This window comes from Impatiens glandulifera, chromosome 1 (genome assembly GCF_907164915.1).
Source record: "Impatiens glandulifera chromosome 1, dImpGla2.1, whole genome shotgun sequence".
Classification (NCBI taxonomy): domain Eukaryota; kingdom Viridiplantae; phylum Streptophyta; class Magnoliopsida; order Ericales; family Balsaminaceae; genus Impatiens; species Impatiens glandulifera.
Genome location: NC_061862.1, coordinates 122,894,333 through 122,916,327, shown reverse-complemented (window position 1 = coordinate 122,916,327; position 21,995 = coordinate 122,894,333). Strand labels below are relative to the sequence as shown.

Here is a 21,995-nt window from a genome sequence, read left to right as displayed (position 1 = left end):
AGTTGTAGAAAAGTTAAAAATTAAATATTAAAAGTAAAAGAGAAATAATATTTTGTTATTAAAAAGAGTTAAAGATCAAGAGATATTTTACTCCTTTTTAGAATATTAAAAAAGAGAAATGACTAAGGAGAAGAAATTTGGAAGAAAAAGAAATTGAGAAAGAATGACCCGACACTCGAAAAAATAATAATTTTTTCTCTATTTATCCATTTTTCAACCAGTGATATAGTGACACGTCATTCTCTCTCCCAAATTTTCTCCCCTGTCACATGAATGTGGATAAGAACAAAATAAATGTCGTATTTAAGAAGATATAATATGTATTTGAAAGGTAATATTAAACTTTTATAAAAACTAGTTTACTTTTTATATATAGTCGAGTATTAGATATCGGGTTTATATTCAAAATTTACCATCCCGACACCATTCATGATCGGGTACTTTCTCCCATTTCCATGCCCGACCCCAATTTAAAATACCTGAACTCCACAAATATCGAACATACGAGTACCCATTGTCATCCTTAAACACGACCCAACTTAAGTCCAAAATTAAATCCATCTCTTTTTATAAACGTTTATCTAGATTTTGCCTAACTCTTATATGCATACAATTTTGTCAACTTGTGTGTGTATGATGTTTATTGTAACAATATACTAAATAGATTTTGATTAATGTATGGGTAAAATTTTATTAATTTTGCTTTTAGTTAGTTTGTTTATTATTCGTTCGTACCTACATTCAACTACTTAAGGCATTGTTGTTTATTGCAATTTGATTTTTGTTTCATAATAAATTAAAAATATAGATATTAATATTTTTTGCTAAGATTATTGTTTATTAATATACTGTAATGTGTTGTGCTGGTTAAGTAACTAAGCTACCTAATTCAATTTGCTAAATCTAACACCACCCAGGCCAGACAATTCTCTCTCTCTCTCTCTCACACACACACACACAGAGAGAGCGCTGTTTATCGATAAATCAACGATTCTTTCAACTTCAAGTTGAACCTTGTATGACTGATTACCTTTCACGCCTCTTCCTCAAGCGAACGCTCATACAGGATATGAAGTTTGTCCTGTAACCTCTAGCTTGAAGACAAGCAATTCTGATTGCCAATATTCTCTTTTCAACTTTTGGCCTCAATCATTGGTTGAACTCTAGGATACTTTTGATTTCCTTCTCAATAATTGGACTCTCCTTTTCATTATCTTGCCAAGGCTGCTTGCTATTATACCTATGCGGAGATCATATTTAGGTAATTGCGTAGGATGAGGTATGCTATATATATATATGAAAGCTGTATTTTGTTGATTCTTCATACTATATTGGATCAGTTCTTTTAACTTTAAGGTTTTACTATCCTTCGATTGCTTTACTTGTATGCTTGAGCAACGCGTGGTGGTCTTAATTGAGTAGAATCTTCATTTACTGTTAGATTTTGTGCGCTTGAAAATTTCGAACTTCTAGCGCGTCCTACGAACAGGTTCCGTAGGTAGGTGTGAATTGATGTGGAAATCTTCATTCCTTCTATCAGTTTGCGTGGTTAATCTTACTTGTAATTTCCTTCTACATGTACCGAATTATTGTGATAAATACAGTTTTAAACATGTGAAGGGATTGAATCGATGGTAAATGCCGTTCACTCTTTGGAAGGTTTTATTCTTTTGCTAAAATAATGGGGAGAGTAAAGTTATAGGAGATTAAATGCAAGTTTGAAAAGTCACAACTGTCACTTTTCACGCAATCCATGTGAAGTTTATATTTATAACTTCCCTGCCCTCTTCAACCATTTCGTGTTCTATTTTGGTGCAGAAACTGGTAGAAGTTGTCACCTGTCATAATCTCCTGATAGAAGTGCTGAGGTGAGATTTATTATATCTACTTTCTGGTGACAATTTGCTTTTAGTAGAGACAATAAGCCAGGAAAACAATTGATATATGTTTGTTTGTGATGTGTCTGAGAGAGAGGAATTCTGATTACTCCTATTTAAATTATGACTTGTCTTATTATTGTTTATTGTTTATTGATTAATTGCAAATCTCCTAATGAATAGTTTTTGTTAATATTCTTCCATTGTGAGTATTGCATAATCTTTGAACTTCAAAGCTGAAATTCCTGATGAATTTGTTTTGAAGTTCCTAAATAGTTTCTAATTCTGAATAAGGATATGTTGTGAACATTTGTCTTTTATGATTCACTGAATCAATTTGCAGGAAATAGATCGTGCACAAATTACGTTAGCAGATACAGTAGTTTTTTTCCCGGATGGGATGTTTAGTGTCAACCCCAAAGGATACTGCTGGAAATCGACGGCGGCCAACGAACATTGGGGATGTTTCTGTTTTTGTTCCTGGCATGCGGATTCCCAAACCTACTGACTTTTCTCAATCGCTTGGTGAATACTTGTCTAAAAGTATAGTTGAACGCCTTGCGGCACTTAGAACTCGTATTGTTGTAATGGCTGGACAAGAAGCTCCCACAATCACAAGGACAAGAAGAAAATCTGCCACTCAGCATGGTTTGTCAAAAGTCCAATGATGACGTCTTCTGCAATTATTACTCTATAAGTGTAAAGTAGTTTTTCTATTACAGGAGGTTCCACGCTGGCTGATCTTCAACAGGCGCTTGAAGATTACTTGCCTGTTCTTTTGGGATTAGTTAAAGATGGTAATGCATGCTTGATTAGTAGGACTTGTGAAATATCACAAGGATCAGCTATGATGATTTTTTGTTTATTTTATGCACAGGAAGCCCACTGCAGCATAAAGTACAGTTCTCATGGGTTAACCAGGAAGATGATGCGGAGGTGAGGAGCCCCATTCTTATATTGTGTAACTTGGGCCTGTTATGTTATACCATATACTTATGATACATAACTTAGTGCAAATTTTCAGGCTTTCCATGTTATCCTAATCATTACCAACAGAAGGGTTTATGGGATGTCTGGTTAGGAGAGATTGTGATAATCTAAGAGTAACTACTTTCAACATTTTTGTTTTGTTTTGTTTTTCCCCTATAGTTTTATTGGTTGCCAGTGGCTTCAACTGATTTAGTATTAGTGGCTTTGTAGATGAAATACATTAGTAAAGAAAAGGACAAAACTGATTGGTGAACTTTGGGACCTCTGCAGGATTCCTACTTCTCTTGCTTATGAGATGATCAACGGGATCAAATCACTTAAAAAGAGTAAAAGTTCCTAAAGTTTGTCCTGCTGAACAGTTGTAAATGAGCATATAAAGGTTATAGTTATGGAAGTGCAAATAACTGTTGCTAGTAATTAGGGATAGATGAGAAAGCACAAGATCCCAAAAGTATCTCAAGGAGAAAAGAAGCAACTAATTGACCAATTTTTCTAGTGATTTACTGATTAGAAATAATTAGAAGAAGAACAAGTACCTCATATATTGTGCAAAACAAAAGGTTTATATGATTTTGTATTCAGAAAATGTCACTGAAAGACTGAGGCACAGACCTTCATCATTTATATCAAGTTCAATTAATATCTGAAGTTACTTGTGGAATTTTTAAATTGAGAGAAAAAATATACTTTTGATGGTATATTATTTTGATAATAGGTGATACTTATTTATACAAGTGAAGAAGCTGATTTTCCTTAACTAGGATAAGTCAGAATCCCTAAAATATGTCAACTATTTATTATAATTTCCTCAATTAAGGTAAATCAGAATTCCTGAATATTTCAATTAATTTATTTTGATATATCTATAAATAAATTAGAAAATAAAATAAAATAAACCTAGTTTATCTATTTTTATACTCGACCTCTAACTAGTCAACATATTCTTCAAACTAATGAAAGGGTTAGGGGAGGAGCATTTTGGACGTCATTACAAATTTACTATTGAAGGGGCTATACGAGTCTCTCTTACAAGTTCAATGCACTATTTGAGTCTTTCTTTCAAGTTCTATATGCTATTTAAGTCTTTCTTACAGGTTCAATGCACTATTTGGGCCAATTGAACTATTATTTTAGTCTTTTGTGCAAATGGGTTTTGACTTGTTTACCTAAATAAGACCTAAACAGGCCAGAGTTTGTGGCCAATGTCATTTGTAGACAATTTTTCTTTTCTTTACAGCTGGACGTCTTTAGTAAAAGAAACCATACAAAATTAGGATAATATGAAAAAGATGCTACTGGGAAATGTTACGATTGTAAGGTCAGAGTGCTGTGATTGAAAAAAGAACGGACCAATAAAACACTTACAGTGGACTGCTAAAGTGTGAAAATAATTCCCAAGATATGTCTTCCTAATCCTTGTTAACTAACTTTCAGGAAACAACATTGTCTAATGCTTGGTACGAGGTCTTGTCTGCTCTGCACTTGATGGCAGTATTATCATTATCACAAGCCAACTTGCTGCTGCTCCCAAGAACATCTTCTGATGGTTATCTAGCAAAAGTATCTGAAGGTATTCAAACAAAATTTGTATTTATTCAGTGAAATTTATCATACATTATATAGTGCTTCAGACTACAGCTTTTTCTAACTGCGAAGCATAATTAGGTTCTGTGTTCATGTCCAATCTCTTTAAGATGAGTACACATTTAGGATATATCATGACACCTTTTCTGAACACTCTGTTATGTCTTGCGTGTATATGTATCCCTCATGTTTTATGCCAACATATAGATTATGCCCAAATTATGCAAAACCTTTCAAGATATTTGCAGCCAAATGACAATGGCAACCAACTCATACAAGAAGACAATAAGATTGAAAAGAAACAAACAATCTTGATCATGTGTGTTATATTTTACATGAGTAATTGCACAATGGATGATAAGAACATATACAACTAAAAGAAACATTGAAAACCACAAAAGTATCATTGAAAGAAACAATGGAGTTAATCAATGTGATATACTACTAATTAGAACAAGAGTCAAAACCTAGATCGATCCACCAAGTAATACCTGAATTATGTCTTAATGAACTGTAAGAATTATAGTATGGGACAAGGAATAACAGTAGGCACACTAGTAGAAGATCCTACAATTGGAGATGAGATAGAGTTAGACATTTTGGATGAGATTGAAGAGTAAGGGATGAGATATAGAGAGAGAACCTTCAAGATTCTAATTGATCTGTAAATGCATAACTTATTTTCTCGCAATCCCGCCTTATGCTTCCTTTTATAGTTCAAGAAAACTGAATAGGTAGTATATTTCTTGTTGGCTATAGCTTTAACCAACTTATTCTGCTTGATAACTTGGAAAAATACCTTGTCAACTTATTATGGGTTAGTTACCTAACCCTTATTTTCTTCATAACATTAGTCCTCCCCATCGATGATCAGAGGAAGTTGCATTTCCCATGAACAAACAAAGGAAAATGTGCTTCCAAAAATGATTAATCTTCCCAGGTTCAATCATATCAGTAGAGTATTGGCTCACACTATTACCATCTTTTCACACAACTCTTTCATCCAAGAAAGCTGTAGGGATAGGCTTCACCCTTATGCTGAAAATTAGGGATATGAGTTAAGCAAGCAAATTCTCCATCTTTTTCTTCAATAAGAAATGTGGATGACATAATGCATCTGAGTTGAACCAGGAATTTCTAACTTATAAGCCACCTTCCCCACTTTAGCAATAATACGAAATGGGCCATAGAACTTAGGGCTTAGCTTATGCGTTTTCCCACACACTGAAAGATGTCAATAAGGTTGTAGTTTCATGTATATCCAATCATCAATATTATATTCACAATCCACCTTGTATTTGTCAGCTTGCTGTTTCATACGATGTTGGGCTCATTGTAAATGAAACCTAAGCATTTTAATTGTTTCCTTACGAGCTGAAACACTACGATTGACAACTTCCACTCTTGAATCTCCAGCTAAATAGGAAAAATAAATTGGATGAGCCTGTCCATAAACGATTTCTTAATTTGAAGTAAGAGATGCTGAATGATAATTGGTGTTATACCACCATTCCGCAAGAGGAAGCCACTTCACCCACGAATGTGGTTTCTGACCCCTATACAACGTAAATAAGTTTTTTAGATTTCGATTCACTACTTCCGTCTGATAATCCATGAACACCGCTTCTTGAATCCCTTGTAAACGACAAAGTTCTTTCCAAAACGTACTTACAAAAACCTTGTCCCTATCACTAACAATCGTTAGACATGCCATGTAGCTTATAAATATTGTCCAAGAAAAGTTGGGCCATCGAGCTGGCCGAAAATGGATGCCCTAAACTCAAAATATGAGCCATTTTTGAAAGCCGGTCGGTCCACTACAACCAAAATAACATAATGCCCCTGTGACTTAGGTAATCCTTCAATAAAATCCATTGAATATCACTCCAAAGTGTTTTTGGAATGTCTAACGGCTTTTTGGATGAAACATTTTTTTAGTGGGAATACTCTTGTCTCTAACTCACTATAGGCTCGGGAAATAAATAGTGACCTTTAGGTCTCTCATATTCCCACTTTTATTGATGGCATTCCAAACATATGCTGACAAATTCTCAAACCTCTCTATCTATCTATACCTTTCCAATAATAAGCCTGTCTGTGTTTTTGATAAGTCACCATCACTCTCGAATGGCTGTCCACCGCTGAATTGTGCATAGTGGATATGATATATTTTTGTAGCTCATTGTCTGTACCAACCACAATTCGCCCGCCTTTTCATAACTGTCCATTAACCCATGTGAACCCCTTAACACTCCTAGAATCTTTTCACAAGCTTGTTCACAACAATCTTTAAGTTGACATCAGAAACCCATGTACCAAAATTTTTCTTTATTAACACCGAAGAGAATTCAGATGCCCTCTGAATGAACTTGTTATAATGCATATACAATGACCCTCTCCTCTGCCTTTCTTAAATTGGACAGAAAATTCAAAATCCCTAACTTGTATGACCATTTCTCTTGACTTGGATGGTTATTTTTTTGTTCCCATAAGTATTTCAAAGCTTCATGATCAGTCTTGATAACAAAGGGTTTGAATTGCCAATAATTTCTCCATTTCTTGATAACATGTATAACAACCAATATCTCACCTTCATAAGCCGACAACGCTTGTGATCGAGGACCTAGACCCTTAGGAATGCTACTAGATGGCCGTGCTGAATCAATACACCTCCATACCGGTTTTTCTTTCATCAGTCTCTACAACAAATCCTTCGACAAAATTAGGTAAAACTAAAACTGAAGGTTTCATCATTGCCTCTTTTAGCACATTAAATGCTGTCACCGTAGAGTTGTCATTCCAGATAAACTTTCCCTTCTTTAATAAATTCGTTAGAGGTATAGTAATCTATTTGCAATTTCTAATGAATCGCTGATAATATCCCGTTAGTCCCAAAACCCCTCAAAGTGTTTGAGATTGCCAGCTTATTGCATAAATCTTCATCATATCAATTGTGACCTCTCTCTTGGATATCACGTGCCAAAATAATCCACTTCGCAGCATGCATTAGAACAAGATATACTACTAATTAGAACAAGAGCCAAAACCTAGATCGATCCACCAATTAATACTTGAATTGTACCGTAACGAACAGTAAGAATAAGAGTATGAGATAAGAATGAACAGTAGAGATCCTACAAATGGAGATGAGATAGAGTTAGACATTTTAGATGAGATTGAAGAGTAAGGAGGGATGGGTTATAGAAGAGAAAACCTTCAAGATTCTAATTGATCTGTAAATGCATAACTTCTTTTACTTCCTTATGCTTCCTTTTATAGTTTTTCCAACCAAACTGAATAGCTAGTATATTTCTTGTTGGCTACAGATGTAACCAACTTATTTGCTTGCTTACTTGGAAAAACACCTCGTCAACTTGCTAACACTACCCCTTCTTCGTAAAACAATGTAAACTACATCAAGATAACTAGGTTGGCATGTAGGTATGCTAGACATGATAATGATCTGGAACAATTTTCTTCTTATTGACATAATTTCTTTGTAGTATTGTTTTGTTATTCTTGGTCTCTAATCATAATTAAGGTGGCTCCAGAGTTTGTCCAATTTATGTATTTCAAGAATCATTTGGTCATTGTACTTTGATATTTCTTTTAACTGTTGTTGAACCTTTAAAATGTAAAATATTATGAAGATTTCGTTTAATTTGGGATTCCATATAATCTCATATTTTTTTATGGTGAAAACCTTATGGTTGGTTATATTTGTGTAGCGTAGAAGTTTAGGCATTGAGTTCTTTGTGTAATCAAGTCTCTTCAATAAAAGATTTCGGTGTTTTTACCTTATATTATTGCAGAGAGTAGACGTGCTGCTATAGATGTTTTCTTGAAGGCGGCAGGATTCCTAGATTGTGCTGTTAGACAAGTTCTTCCCCTTTTGCCGACAGAATATAGGTCTACATTGCTTTATTCTTGAACCTTACATATATAGGATTTTGACTTTCTTTTCCATATCATTGCTTTCTCCTTTGTGTGAATAGGAGGAACTTGCCAGTTGATCTTGCTGAGGGAGTCCTTCGAGCACTTTGCCTTCAAGCATTGGGGCAGGTACTATTATCTAGTTGCTAATAGTTAGATATCTAGTAATCACAGCTATTTCTGGCGTCAAACAAAATAAAAAATAGATTGTTTCTGAGCAAAGTTATGATCAGTGAACACTCATAAAGTTATTAATAAGACAGACCAATGTTAGTTGATCACAAAAAATTGCAAAAACATAATTCTCAGAAATCCGCCGATGAGATAATGGATATTGATAATCTATGCATCTATGAATGAGGGTTTTGTTATTATTTGCTCAAAATTCATCTTCTAAATTTCTCTGGTTTCTTAATTGACACTATATCAGTTTATATCATGCCGGGCCCTTTATAAAATATGTGATGTTGAGAATATTCCAATTAATTAGAGCATATTTTTTTAATAAAGGGTAAATTTTCCATTAAAAAGAAAATTGCTGTGAATGCGAGAAACATTCAAAAGAAACAAAAATAACTGAAAAAGAAAAGGGAACACAATTAAATAAAATTAGATTCCAATAAGTTCAAAGAAGTCCCCTCCGTTGCATATTCATTTTTTCTTGATAGCTGCAAGAGTAAGGAGAATGATGTCTTTGATCTTAGCAATGTCATGCTTTTTTACTTGAAAGATTCTATGATTCATTTCTTTTCAAATAGTCCACCACATAATTCGGACGAACTTCCAGCTTGAACCAATATTGTTTGGAGTGCTCCGATCATTCCATTTTTCCCAACATTCCCCCACAGTTAATGGCATCTCCCATTGGAGATTAATGAGATTTTGGATAAGGGACCAAATTTCCTTTTCCATATGACAATCCAAGAGAAGGTGGTTGACTGTCTCCTCGGAACTTTCACAAATAACACATCTATTTGCCAAATGAAATCCCTTATTCTTGAGTTTGTCTTGTGTAAAGATGCCATCGTGAATGGCTTCCCATGAGAAGAACGTGATTCTCGACAATAACTTGATTTTCCATAAGTCCTTCCAAGGGAAAGAAGGTGGTATGATGTTGTTGAGGGAAGAGTAAATATGACTTACCTCAAAGTTTGGAGAGCCAATGAGATTTAAAGAGTCATGGATCAACCTTTCAATAGTAATGTCAGAGAGAAGGCCTCTAAGTAAGTCAGCCCTCAGACTATCAGCCGTTGAGAGACGGGATGGAATCCTCCAAATGTTTTGATCGCCGGATTAAGTGTATAAATCTGCAATATTGATATTTTTTTGGATAGAAGCCGAGTAAATGTCGTGAAAAGAGACTACAAACTTACCATTGTGGAACCGAGTAAATGTCGTGAAAAGAGACTACAAACTTACCATTGTGGAACCAGAGTCGAGCCAAAAGTGGATCCTTCTTCCATTTCCCTCTTTAAAATCAAGAAGAGGGTGAATGGTGGTCCAAGTCTTGACGATATTTCCCAAAACACTATTGCCGAAATATTTCCTTCCCGAAAGGGGCATCCACTCAGAATCACGATGGCCATACTTTGCAATCAACATCTTAGCCCAAAGACTAGCATCATTATTTTGAAATCTCCACCACCATTTGCACATTAGTGAGGTTGAAGAGGGTTAAGTTTTTAGCCATACTTTGCAATCAACATCTTAGCCCAAAGACTAGCATCATTATTTTGAAATCTCCACCACCATTTGCACATTAGTGAGGTTGAAGAGGGTTAAGTTTTTAGACCAAGTCCACTGTCGTTTTTGCACAACTTAACTGTATCCCATTTGACCAAGTGCGTCACCCGTGAGGAGTTAGAACTTCCCCACAAGAAATTTCGCATAATAGTCTCCATTCTTTTTGCCGCCGATGAAGGGAGGGGAAAAATGAACAGGTACTGCTACCAAAGAAACCGGTAACCTCTCCATTAATGATGGAGAATTTCGGTTCAAAAATGCATGTCTTAATCCACTTTATCCATTTATCTCCAAATCCTATTCTCTTAGAGAACAAAGTTCCAAATAACGTGGACCAACCTTTTTTGGATGTCCAATTTGCAAAACCAACCCGTAATCTTCCTTTTAATAATCGAATCATAATTCTCATTGGCAACTAAAAAAGCATCAGTGATTTGTCTGCCTTGAACAAATAATATTTGGGAGGATATCTTCAATCTATTGGCAAGAGTTTTAGCGAGAACTTTGTACAAACTTGACGCAAGGCTAATTGGCCTATAATGTTATAATTCATTGCCCCCTGAATTTTCTTGATAAGGACAATAAAAGTTGCATTCCAGCTCTTTTCAAAAGAGGGTAGTGCTGTGAAAATGTTTAAAAGATGCCTCATACTCGTCTTTAAGAAGATCCACGATCCTTTGATAAATGCCATTGAGTAACCATCAGGACCTGGTGCTTTCTCTCCATCACAATCCTTAATGGCGTTGAAAATTTCTTCGACAGTGAAATCCACTTCGCAGATTGCTCGTTCCTCGATGGAAATCTTGTCTAAACAGATGCCGTCAAGAGTGGGCCTACCTTGGCTAGTCTATGTAAGAAACTTCTTGTAGTATGAGAGGATGGGGTTTGGGTCCTCGATAACTTGTCCATCGATTTTTAGAATAAAAATTTGATTATATCTTTTTCAGGCGTTCGCGAAATTGTGGAAAAATTTTGTGTTAAAATCCTCGTCCCTTAACCATAAACATCTTGATTTTTGTCTAATATTTTTTCTCCCATTTGTACAAGTAATTCAGCATGTCAAAAAGCTCAGATTTATTACCGGTTTCTGCTTCCGTTAGTTCCCTTTCCTCCTCGACTCTATCTAACTCGTCGAATTGAGCACATACGGTTGAAATGAGATATTTAAGAGATCTAAAATTTATTTTTCTCCATTCCTTGATAAATGATTTGAGTTTCCTAAGCTTGAAGAAAGGCATAAAGAAGGTCTTCTTTCAACAGGGGGTTGCTCTGTCCTCGAGGAGTGAGTTGTCGAACCGGAAAAGGGGTTTAGATTGAACGTTGAAGTCACAAGAAAGAGTAATTGGCTGGTGGTCTGATAAACGTCTTGTGCGAGCTACTTGATTTTTTGGAAGAAAGATTCTTTCCCATTCCTCATTGAAGTGAAAACGATCGATTCTTAACATGCTGCCATTATTATTGTTTCTTTTCCATGTGAACTTAGCTCCGTCTAAAGAGGATCGATAAGGAATAAATTATCGATAAATGCATTGAAGATATTAATTTCCCTTGTATATCTTCTAGCGTTCTTCCTCTTGTTTGGTGATCTGACGAGATTAAAATCGCCACAAATGCACCACGGCAAAGGCCAACTGTTGTGAATATCACTAATTTCGCCGATAAAGCCCGTCTTTCTGGCGTAATCAACTGGCCCGTAAACGTTCGAGAAAACCCAAATATTGTCGTTGAAGATACATTTGAATTTTAGGGATAAAGAATATGAGCCCCCTTCGAATATCCTCTACTTTGAGGAGATCCTTAATTTTTTTTCCATTCCTGGTGTTCCAAATGACAAGAATACCACCTAAATGTCCCGAGGCGTTCACCGCTGCCCAATCAAAATTATTCCTCCCAAAGGAGACAGACATCATATCATCTTCTAAGTCGTTTATTAGAGTTTTTGAGAGCAATTAGATCACACTTACATGATTTGATAAAAGAGAAGACGCCGCTTTTCTTCCCGGGGTTATTAAGTCCCAATACGTTCCACGATATGAGATTGCATAACATTAAAAACCGGGTTGGGGCCTGGGACAGAGTGACCTGCGATGGCCTCTACGGTAGTGACAGTAACTTTGTCATTATTTCACGAGCTGCAACTTTGCCTTAATGTCAAAGCCGCTTCTTCTTCAGGGTCGCATTTTGTCGTACCCAATTTTTCTCCAAGTTCCATTTGAATTTCGAAATTTCCTTCATATTCACCTTCTGAGCTATCTGATTGCTCAGAGGTGTGGGTGGGGATCAGAGGATTTGAAATTATCTGGGGTTGAGAAAGGGGTGAGGGTTGGAAATATGTTGTGGGATTTCGCGGGCCTGATGGTGGAATGAGGAGGACAATTGTGTTAATATTTGAGCGAGTCGTACCTGATGGCATGGGATGAGGACGAGACGTCTTCTGAATATCCGGTAGTATCGGGATTGTCGTTGTTATGGGAGACGCGGACGTAGGGCCGAAGTCTTTCAGCGAAACAGATGGACCGAATTCCGACCAGAAGTATTGGAACATTGTAGACGAGACCACCGTCGTTGACATTGATTCTAGTTGGAAGATTAATCTCGTTTCCTTTGATACATATTCTTGCCCATTTGACGCTTTTTTCTCCAGTGTCGCTTTGTCGATTGCGACTAGACCGCCACAACTATCTCCGATCTTTTGGAGAGCTTCCTGGTTCCACAGGTGAATCGGAAGACCTACAAGCCTGATCCAAGAGTCTTTGGAGAGCTCTGACATTCGGTTACATCTGCTAAAACGATTCCATCTCTGAAAAGATATTTTGTGTCCATAGCATGGCCTATAGCCTATAGTGTGTATTTTTTAATGGATTAGTACCCTTTCAATACAAATCTACATCATGATTTCTTAAGATCACCCTGATTCTTACTAATTAAAGATAAATATCTTTCTAAACATTAAGACATAGTTAAAGGAATAATTATTAATCTAACTAATTATAAAATATGCTTTAATTAGTTACACTAATAACTATTCCTTTAACAATGTTCTAATGTTTAGACAAAACTAATTATAAAATATGCTTTAATTAGTTACACTAATAACTATTCCTTTAACAATGTCCTAATGTTTAGACAAAGATAATTATCTTTAATTAGTAGGAATCAGTGTCATCTACGTAGATTTGTATTTAAAGGAATCGATATCTTCAAAAACATATCCTCCTACATTTACCATTTGTATTTCAGTGTATGATCTTCTACTGTAAATTCTTACCCTGTTCTATTTTCCTACTGATTAATTTAACTTCGACCTTACTAGTTCAATTTAAAAAATTTCTGGCTATGGCACACTTTTGGTTGCGTGAAAATGATTCTATTGTCTTAAGTTAAACTGGGTTAGTTTTTTTTCAAAATGTTTGATTTATCTCACATTTGTTTCTTGATAAAACACAATTTATACTTTACTTTAGAAGTGGAGTACTGTTGAAACTACTTATGTTTAATTTTTCATTTTTATCTTTCCATTGATGTCTTTCACAGGGTGTTGATGTCCAACTTGGGATGGCAATCGATAGCACCAAGGCCACACTTGCTGTTAAGAGAAGGCTTGCATGTGAGATGGTTAAGTACTGGCAGCAGGTATATTTCCTACTTCACCATATTTCTCTTTGCTAAGAATATATTTGGATCCTCATTGAGGGCAATTTTCTTGTTTTATTTTTAGCATGATTCTCTTAGAATCCGGTTATTGTGAAATTGATTAATTGTGTAGTTATTAGTGAGAGAAGAGATACTTTATTATTGAGGGTATTCTCAATATATCAGAAAAGGTCGACTGTATTAGGGATAAGCTATATCATATATTTCCCCTCCAAAAAGACAAACAATATCACATAAATCCTGTAGCTACTGAAAATTAACTGTGGAATTTGTAATCCCACCGACCCTCCACTTCAATCAAATTGTTTTCAGTTTTCTAAATGAATATATAATAACATACTTCTAATAAAACTATAATTCTAATTTAATTCTACTAATTATAATTAACTAATTAATCCATTTAATTATTATGCATATCTACTAAAAATATAGTTATCTTCTAATATTCAAGCCACATGTCATCTTTTGATCTCACATGATAGGAAGTAATTGAAGTATTTAACCGAAGCCCGTATGAGCTTTGAAGTGAAGGCCTTGCTATTGTTTAAATCTACAGTTATGCTGTAAATCCAAGTCAATCGAGTGAAACATATTAACTTGGACATGCAAGAGAGTGTTAGAAAACTGGATATTCTCTCTCTCTCTCTCTCTCTCTCTCTCTCTCTCTCTCTATATATATATATATATATATATATATATATATATATATATATATATATATATATATATATATATATATATATCCTTTTGTCGTATAGCTGTTGGGCTCCTAGGCAACAGCCTAATGCTGCCATCACTCCCTTTGACTCTATTTCAACTTTAATTTTATTTGTTCATTATTGTATTATATTAACACCTCAAGTCATGCTGAAAAATCAAAAAAACATTAATGGTTCAATACAACAAACAAACTTTCTCCCAAGAATCCACAAATATTAATATTGATTGTGCATAATTTTGTGATTAGATTCGATTGAGATTATTATTATTTTATAACTTATGGTACCCTATAAATAAATGCTCTCTATCTAATATATCTCTATTATACATTGCTCTTTAGTTTTCTACACTTTGTCTGCTTAGACTTCAACTTTTTTCCATGCAATTGAAGATTTATTGCTTATCCTTTCTGATTTCCAGGCACAAGATAATATTGCAAATATTTCACTATCCAATGGTTGGGGAGAAAAACATCAGCTCTTTGTTAAATGGAAATATATTGAAGCAAAGGTACATCATAGTTGATTTCCTTAGTTTTTGTATTAGTTTTTAGCATAAATGGTTTCCACAGCAGCCAGATTCTTTTTGTGGTAATACAATGTCACATGAAATCATCTAGTGCATGATGATTATGTTAACAGTAAATTTAGATTCAGCAGTTAACCTAACAGAATTTAGTTGTACCTTGATTAAGTATCTATGAGAGAAGATAGGTTGAGATAGGAAGATCCACAGTTGTACTTAACAAATAACACCTACAATTGAAGATAAGAGAGATTTTATCAATAGGCAAGAGGATAGATTCAATGTAAGAGAGAGAGTTAGAGTTTAATCTTGAGAAAGATTATCAATTTTCTAAATGATCTGGAATTCCTGCCTTGCTGCTATTTCAATTCCAGCACCCAGCCGTTTTTCCCACCAAAACCATCTAGTCTTCTTAACTACTAATGACTTATTCAAAGTAAATGCTAATATCCTCAGCTTATTTAGGTTAAATCCCTTCTTAACATATTCTTAGTGGAGAAGTGAACATTTTGAAATAATATGATACAATACATATGTAAAGCTTTAAGAAATAAAATGTCTTTCATCTTTCCTCTCCAAATATAATAGTTTGAACCATTCAACAACAAAATTATTATATTTGTGTTTATCTCCATATATTATTCAAGTTCAAAATGCTTGTATGTGAACCAAGTTTTGATACCACTTTGTAGGAAATAAACAAAGATATTAACGTTTACGATAATAAATTGATTCCCCACTTGAATGAAACTTTAGGAGTAATAAACTATAAATATATGCGGAAATAAAATGATACAATAACGCACAGTATTTTATGTGGAATTCTCCTCAAATCAAGAGTAAAAATTACGGAACTTCTTGTCCAAATCAAGTTCCACTAGAAACAGAATACGATCAAAGTATACCAACCTTCAATAATACAAAATAGATAAAAGGACATAACAAAAAAAGTACACAAACTTCTTAGTCCCAAAATAGTAGAATAAAACTCAAAATTAGTCAGAAAATTCAAGCCATAAAATCAAAATTTTAGATGTCAAAACCTTAATCCGACCATTAAAAATGTAGAGGAACGAGTTAGCAATCTCCCGATAAAATTTCAGCTCAATCTCCGATAATGAGTTTGATGAATGCTGTCAGGCTATAGGCAGAAATATGTTTGATGCCTTCTCTTTTGCCTCTCTTTTTCTCTACTACTTTTTTCTTTCTAGCGGTTGCTCTATTAATTAATATTAGAGCTACACAAATAACCTTCTAAAATAATAATATTATCTTTAATGAAATTAAAGTGAGCATGATTCATTTTGAGTTTTTCTCAAAGTTGGGAGTTTAAACAAAAAAAAATCCAACAAACTCCACCTCACAACTTTGAGAAGGTTATTGTCAACCCGACGGTTGAAGAATAAAACTTGAACATGATTTGTGGTAGTGTTTTGGTCATCATATGAACGCTATTATCATATATATGCACCTTCTATAAAACCAACAAGTTTCATCTAATACATCTTGTATCCAATGATAACTTACAATCAATATGTTTAGATCTAAAATTAAATATTGAATTTTTTAGCAAGGTAAATAGCGCTTTGACTATCACAAAGAAACACATACCTCTTTTTGCACGAAACCAAGTTCAAACAACTTGACCTAAAATAGTTCCTTAAAAGCTCCTTTTGCTGCAATAAGTTTAACGTCATCGGTTCACAACGCAACACGTTTTTTAAGTTTCGATTGCCAAACAATAGTCCCTGCAAGGTAATGGAAGTTGATTTTCTCGAGTCAACATCACTTACCATATCTGTGTCGATATAACCAACTAAATTTGGACTCTCACTTCCAAGGCCTTTCATACTTGAGGTGCCTCTGAGATATCTTAATATCCATTTCACAACTTCTCAATGTCCTCTTCTCGAATTTGAAAGGAACATGCTTACAATACTAACATCATGAGTTATATTTTGTTTTGTGCTAACCATAACATACATAAGACTACTTACGAAAGAACCATAAGTACCATTCTTCAAATATTCTTTCTTATCACCGCCTGTAAGACTAAAATTCAAAGATCAATTTAAGGTGAGCCGCTAGAGCTGTGCCAACACCTTTATCATTCTCCATATCGAATCTATGCAACACTTTCTCAATATATCTTTTTTGAGACATCCATAACTTCTTTGTCTTTCTGTCACGACTAATTCTAATTCCAAAAATCTGTTTCGTTGGTCCAAGATTCTTCATCGCAAAAGATTTCCCTAGATCTTGTTTCAACGGTCAATTGTCACAACATTTTGACCAACAACGAACATATCATTCAACATAGAGTAACAAAAAAACAAAATCATCGGAGGAGAATTTTTACACAAACACACAATAGTCAGAAGTAGTCTTCTTATAGCTGTGTTGCTTTATGAACAACCCAAATTTTTTATACCATTGTCGTGGAGCTTATTTCAAGCCATACACGCTTTTCTTTAATTTGCAAACAATATGCTTTTTATATTTGACCTTAAATCGATATAATTCTCTTTATTTAAATCACTTGTGAAGAATAAAAACCCATCTTCACATCCATTTGTTCAACTTCCAAATGAAGTCTAGCTGTCAAACTCAATACAATTTTAACTGAAGTAATCTTATGAAGAGAAGATTTCATTAAAGTCAATTTCATTTCTTTGACTAAACTCTTTGACAACCAAACCAGCTTACAATGTCATGGAGCTGAAGTATAACATCTTGCTCTAGTCTGTATGGGTATGTACGATTGTCCTGTAGAGACTGAATCTCATCTTTCCTAACATTAACCCATTGTTGCATTGATTCACTATCCATAACTTTTTCATATGATTGGTTCTCTTCTCCTCCATCTGTCACCAACACATTCATTTTGAGTATATTTAGTGGAAATTGTCGATCTCTCGAAGATCTTCTAATTGGAATTGTAAGTAATTCCTCTGACTCGCTACTAACATTCTCCATGTAAACGTAATGTTAATGAGCATCATTCTGTTGCATTTGATTTTCTGTTGAACGGTGTGAATGAGATTGAATTGGATCTAAATCTATCCTTTCACATTTTCCCTTCAACTCAATATTTTAGCTTTATCAATGTCCTCAATAGTCTGATTTTCAAAAAAGATAACATCACGACTTCTAACAAATTTCTTTGCAACTGTATCGTATAATCTGTAGCCAAATTCATCTTTGCCATAACCCAAAAAGATGCAATATCGACTCTTTACATTCAACTTTGTTTTTCATCCTTTGAAATTTGCTTCTGGAAGCAAACATCTAATCCTCCCATCAATTGTCCTTTTCATCTTTTCTGCAATGCTATTCAACCAAAGTGTCTTTGAAGGTGTCTTTTGATGTCCGATTGCCTTCTATTACAAAAGAAGAAAAAACCAACCCTCCCAACTTTTGTCAACCCGAAACTTACTGACTTGACCTGACCCACCAACTTTAATCTTACAATTCCTGTCCGTTCTAGTTTGTATCAGTTCGATGAATTCCCGCGATACGCCGTTTATCTTATAGACGTCAAAATTAATATTTTTGTTATACAAAAATATACATTTTGACTAAAATAATTTATAATATAAATAATCTAATAAGTTAGATATTTATCTTAGTCCCTAATATGTTTGTTTTAATATATAAAATAGTTAAAAGAAAATATGAAATATAAGATTACATATTAGTAATTTTGTACATGTAAGTTAAAATAATACTTTGTTTTATGTTTTTTAGTCTTTGAGGCGGGGCATGTAAATAACATCCCCAATCAATTACCGTTTAAACTGGAGAATAATCGTCCCAAAAGAGACAATTTAGATCAGGACCAGGACCATGAGGGCGGATTTAAATTGTCATCGTATTGCTAAACCACACTGGAAATCATTTGTTGAATTTTCTGAGTCTAGTTTATCTAAGACCGAGTCTAAGGACCAATCTGATATTTTTCAACCAAAATAATGCTTCCCATAATCACTGTCTTTTTTAATATTCCATTGAATTCAAATTATTTAAATTCGCTTCACTCATTAATAAGGGGACACTGGCTCACCAATATGTGTAAGAACTTCAAGTTTAAGAGATTGCATCATATCCTTTCTTCCTTACATATTACCATCATCATCCTCAATGTCTGCCATAATTGCATTCTCCAAATTATAAATGCTGTAACGTTGAGGTTCAATTTATCATGTATAAATCATTCTATCAACCAAATTTTATGCATTAATATAAAACCCATATATTATCTACTATTGACGTTTGTTTTGATTAAAATATTTTTTTAGTGCATTACCATCATTAGGACTTAGGATATAGAAGAAAATGTCTTATTAATTTGGTGGCTAAAGGAAAGGAACATAAACCTAAGAAATGGAAAATAAAACAAAATAGAAGAAGCTATTATTGGAAGTATGTTATGCTTGAACCTGACTTGGAGATATGTGAACTTAATTACATGCTTGGAGTGGATTGGCAATAGAGAAAAGCCAAGTTCGAGAAATAGTATTTCATTTTATTAATTTTTTGAATAACTTTTCCTTCAGGCTGCTGCATATTATTATCATGGTTTGATCCTTGACGAAGGAAATACAGAGAAGTTGCATGGCATGGCTGTGGCTGCCTTGCAGGCAGCAGACGAGTATCTGAAAGAAAGTAAAAGAGCATGTGAGGCTTTTAATACCGCTACTCCTGTATCACGGTAAGCTTCAAGTCCCCTTCACTGTGATTTATGTAGTTATACCTTTTGGCGTCATTATCTCTCTTTGTATTTCTTCATGGTTCAAGTTTATATGGAAAATACTGATTGGATCATCTTTCTAAAAGAAACCACTTGATGTATCTTTCGTTTTGTTACCTGACTCTGAAAAAGTGTTTCTGCAGTTTTGTTTCAATAGATTGGAAAATATTTTGTTTCCTTGTTTGTTACCAATTCTACTGCTGTCCATTTTAAAATGCATTTCTATGAAACTACAATCAGTGTTCACGTGTTTAGTTCCTTGGCCATTTCTTTACAAATTTTCATAGCCCTCATAACTTAAGATGAGTAAAACCGTTTATAGACCTTAGCCATAGTGGTACTCTCCTTGTAAGACTTTTAATTCTACTCGTATCTAATATATAGATAACTTTTCATATATAGAATCACACTGTCCGTCCATATGTGAATTTCTTAAAGGAAAAAAGCTCATTGGATGTAATTGAATATTCATAATCAAACACAAGGCTAATGTAACTGTTTAAAGACTTAAATCTTGCCATGTATCCAAAGGAGTCTCACAATATTGATTATGAGGAAACCTTAACCTTTGCTCCAGTAGGAAACTACTGTTATTGTTTAATTAAATGTTCAGCTGCTGAAACTGTTTTCTCCACATTTTGAACAAAGCAATAGCTGAGAAGCGATTATTATTATTATTATGCAGAAACCCACCTCTATGGGGAACAATGAAGTACCTATCAGAAAAAATACCAAAAGATACCTCAAGCAGGGTCCGAATTAACCGGGATTTGTACACCCATGAGAGGTAAATCTTGCTTTAATAATTATCTGATATTTGTTTTTTCAAACACTGCTATTATTATTTTATTAGAAATCTCAGGCAGAAAAATTCAATTTTAAAAAACAGAGCTTTATGCTAACCAGGGTTATATAAATATACTTTATCCCACCCATTTCTAGACACCAACTGCCACAAATTTCTTAATAGTGTTGCAAATAAATTTACAGAATCATGGAGACTGCACCGACATTACCAGATTTTGCTCTGGCCCTTAAACCAGATGAATATGTACTTCCTCCCGTTCACAGCTCATGGAACGATGAGAACTGTCAAGTCGGATATGGGCTCAATAAGGTTATGGGTGAAACAACATAGTAACAGATCAAAAGAAGAAAATAAAAGCATTACTGCATATAGATGAAGCAAACTGGATGTCAAATCTCATTGTTTTCTCCTCATGGAACTGTAATAGAGATATGTAGATGTTCGGAACTGTTGACTTTTTATGTTCTCTTTCCGCTTGTTTATGTTATTTTTTTCTTCTATTTTCCACTCATAAATAGAAAAGCAGGTTACATTTCTGTTGTAAAAAAAGCTGTCAATCAAAGAAACTACATGTCTTTTCTTCCAAATGTAAGTTGTGATCTATTTATCTACTTTGTTCCATCGACTGATATTGATTGTTTATTTATGTAATTCATCTGGAAGAATCATAGTATGTTGTCTCAAACTGATGTCATATTAAAATGTACACGGAATAGTATAGAACCAACGATTTCATCAGTAAAAATGATAATATCTTTAAAACCAAAGATATCATAAAATGTGGATGACCTGTATTATTGGAAATTGTACACCTTTATATTTTGGATAAGATTCATCATTCACCGGAATGTGTGTGAAAATAATAAAGAAAAACATAAATTTATTGTATTTATCACGATAAACTTAACTGATCAAACCATTTTTGGTTGAGGTCAAAGATAAAATTACTGAAATTGAGTTCCATCTTGCTATTGTGTATGGTAGCAACTCAAGCACTGACATTCGGCTGCTCTAGAGCTGCCTTAGGAACTGAATTGGTGGTGATAAACCTTGGGCCGTCCTCGGTGACTATAACGCAACTAGAAATAAAACCGATCGTAGCACATAATCTGAAATCACTCAGGATATGATCGATTTCAATGACTACATCAGAGATATGGGTTGTATTGAGCCTACTAATTCTGGGAACTTCTTCACCTGGTTTTTTACGCGAGGTGATGGGCACATCACGAAAAGTAGGATTGAAAAATGCTTGGTTAACGAGAATTGGATCAACCAGTTTCCGAGAAGCCAACTTCACGTTCTAAATCTAGGTATTCCTGATCATTGCCCGATTAAACTGTTCTGGGAGAAGGAGAAGAGATTCAAGAGGCCCTTCAAAATTTTCAACTTCTGGATGGAAAATGACAAA

At 34.3% G+C, this 21,995-nt stretch overlaps 1 protein-coding gene across 3 annotated transcripts; it reads left to right on the top strand.

Moving 5' to 3' along the window:
• Nucleotides 1–912: 912 nt before the first annotated feature.
• On the top strand, nt 913–21,237 carry LOC124919693. Of its 3 annotated transcripts, XM_047460009.1 has the most exons (14): nt 913–1,261; nt 1,819–1,868; nt 2,221–2,525; nt 2,600–2,674; nt 2,755–2,813; nt 4,302–4,437; nt 8,264–8,360; nt 8,447–8,513; nt 13,662–13,760; nt 14,922–15,011; nt 19,583–19,737; nt 20,462–20,563; nt 20,767–20,920; nt 20,951–21,237. In XM_047460009.1, the coding sequence occupies exons 3-13, from the start codon at nt 2,273–2,275 to the stop codon at nt 20,912–20,914; spliced, it is 1,281 nt and encodes a 426-aa protein (XP_047315965.1). In that variant the 5' UTR covers nt 913–1,261; nt 1,819–1,868; nt 2,221–2,272; the 3' UTR covers nt 20,915–20,920; nt 20,951–21,237. The 3 variants fall into 3 exon arrangements, with proteins under 3 accessions (XP_047315965.1, XP_047315964.1, XP_047315966.1); XM_047460008.1 differs by having other exon boundaries at nt 20,767–21,237; XM_047460010.1 differs by having other exon boundaries at nt 913–1,279; nt 20,767–21,237.
• Nucleotides 21,238–21,995: the final 758 nt, after the last annotated feature.

Bases quoted from the DNA above. Each gene is read 5' to 3' on its own strand.
- LOC124919693 (XM_047460009.1), top strand. From the start codon at position 2,273: ATGGGATGTTTAGTGTCAACCCCAAAGGATACTGCTGGAAATCGACGG. The intron at 2,675-2,754 runs GTAATGCATGCT...TTTTATGCACAG, and splicing joins TTTGGGATTAGTTAAAGATG to GAAGCCCACTGCAGCATAAA. The intron at 19,738-20,461 runs GTAAGCTTCAAG...ATTATTATGCAG, and splicing joins ACCGCTACTCCTGTATCACG to AAACCCACCTCTATGGGGAA.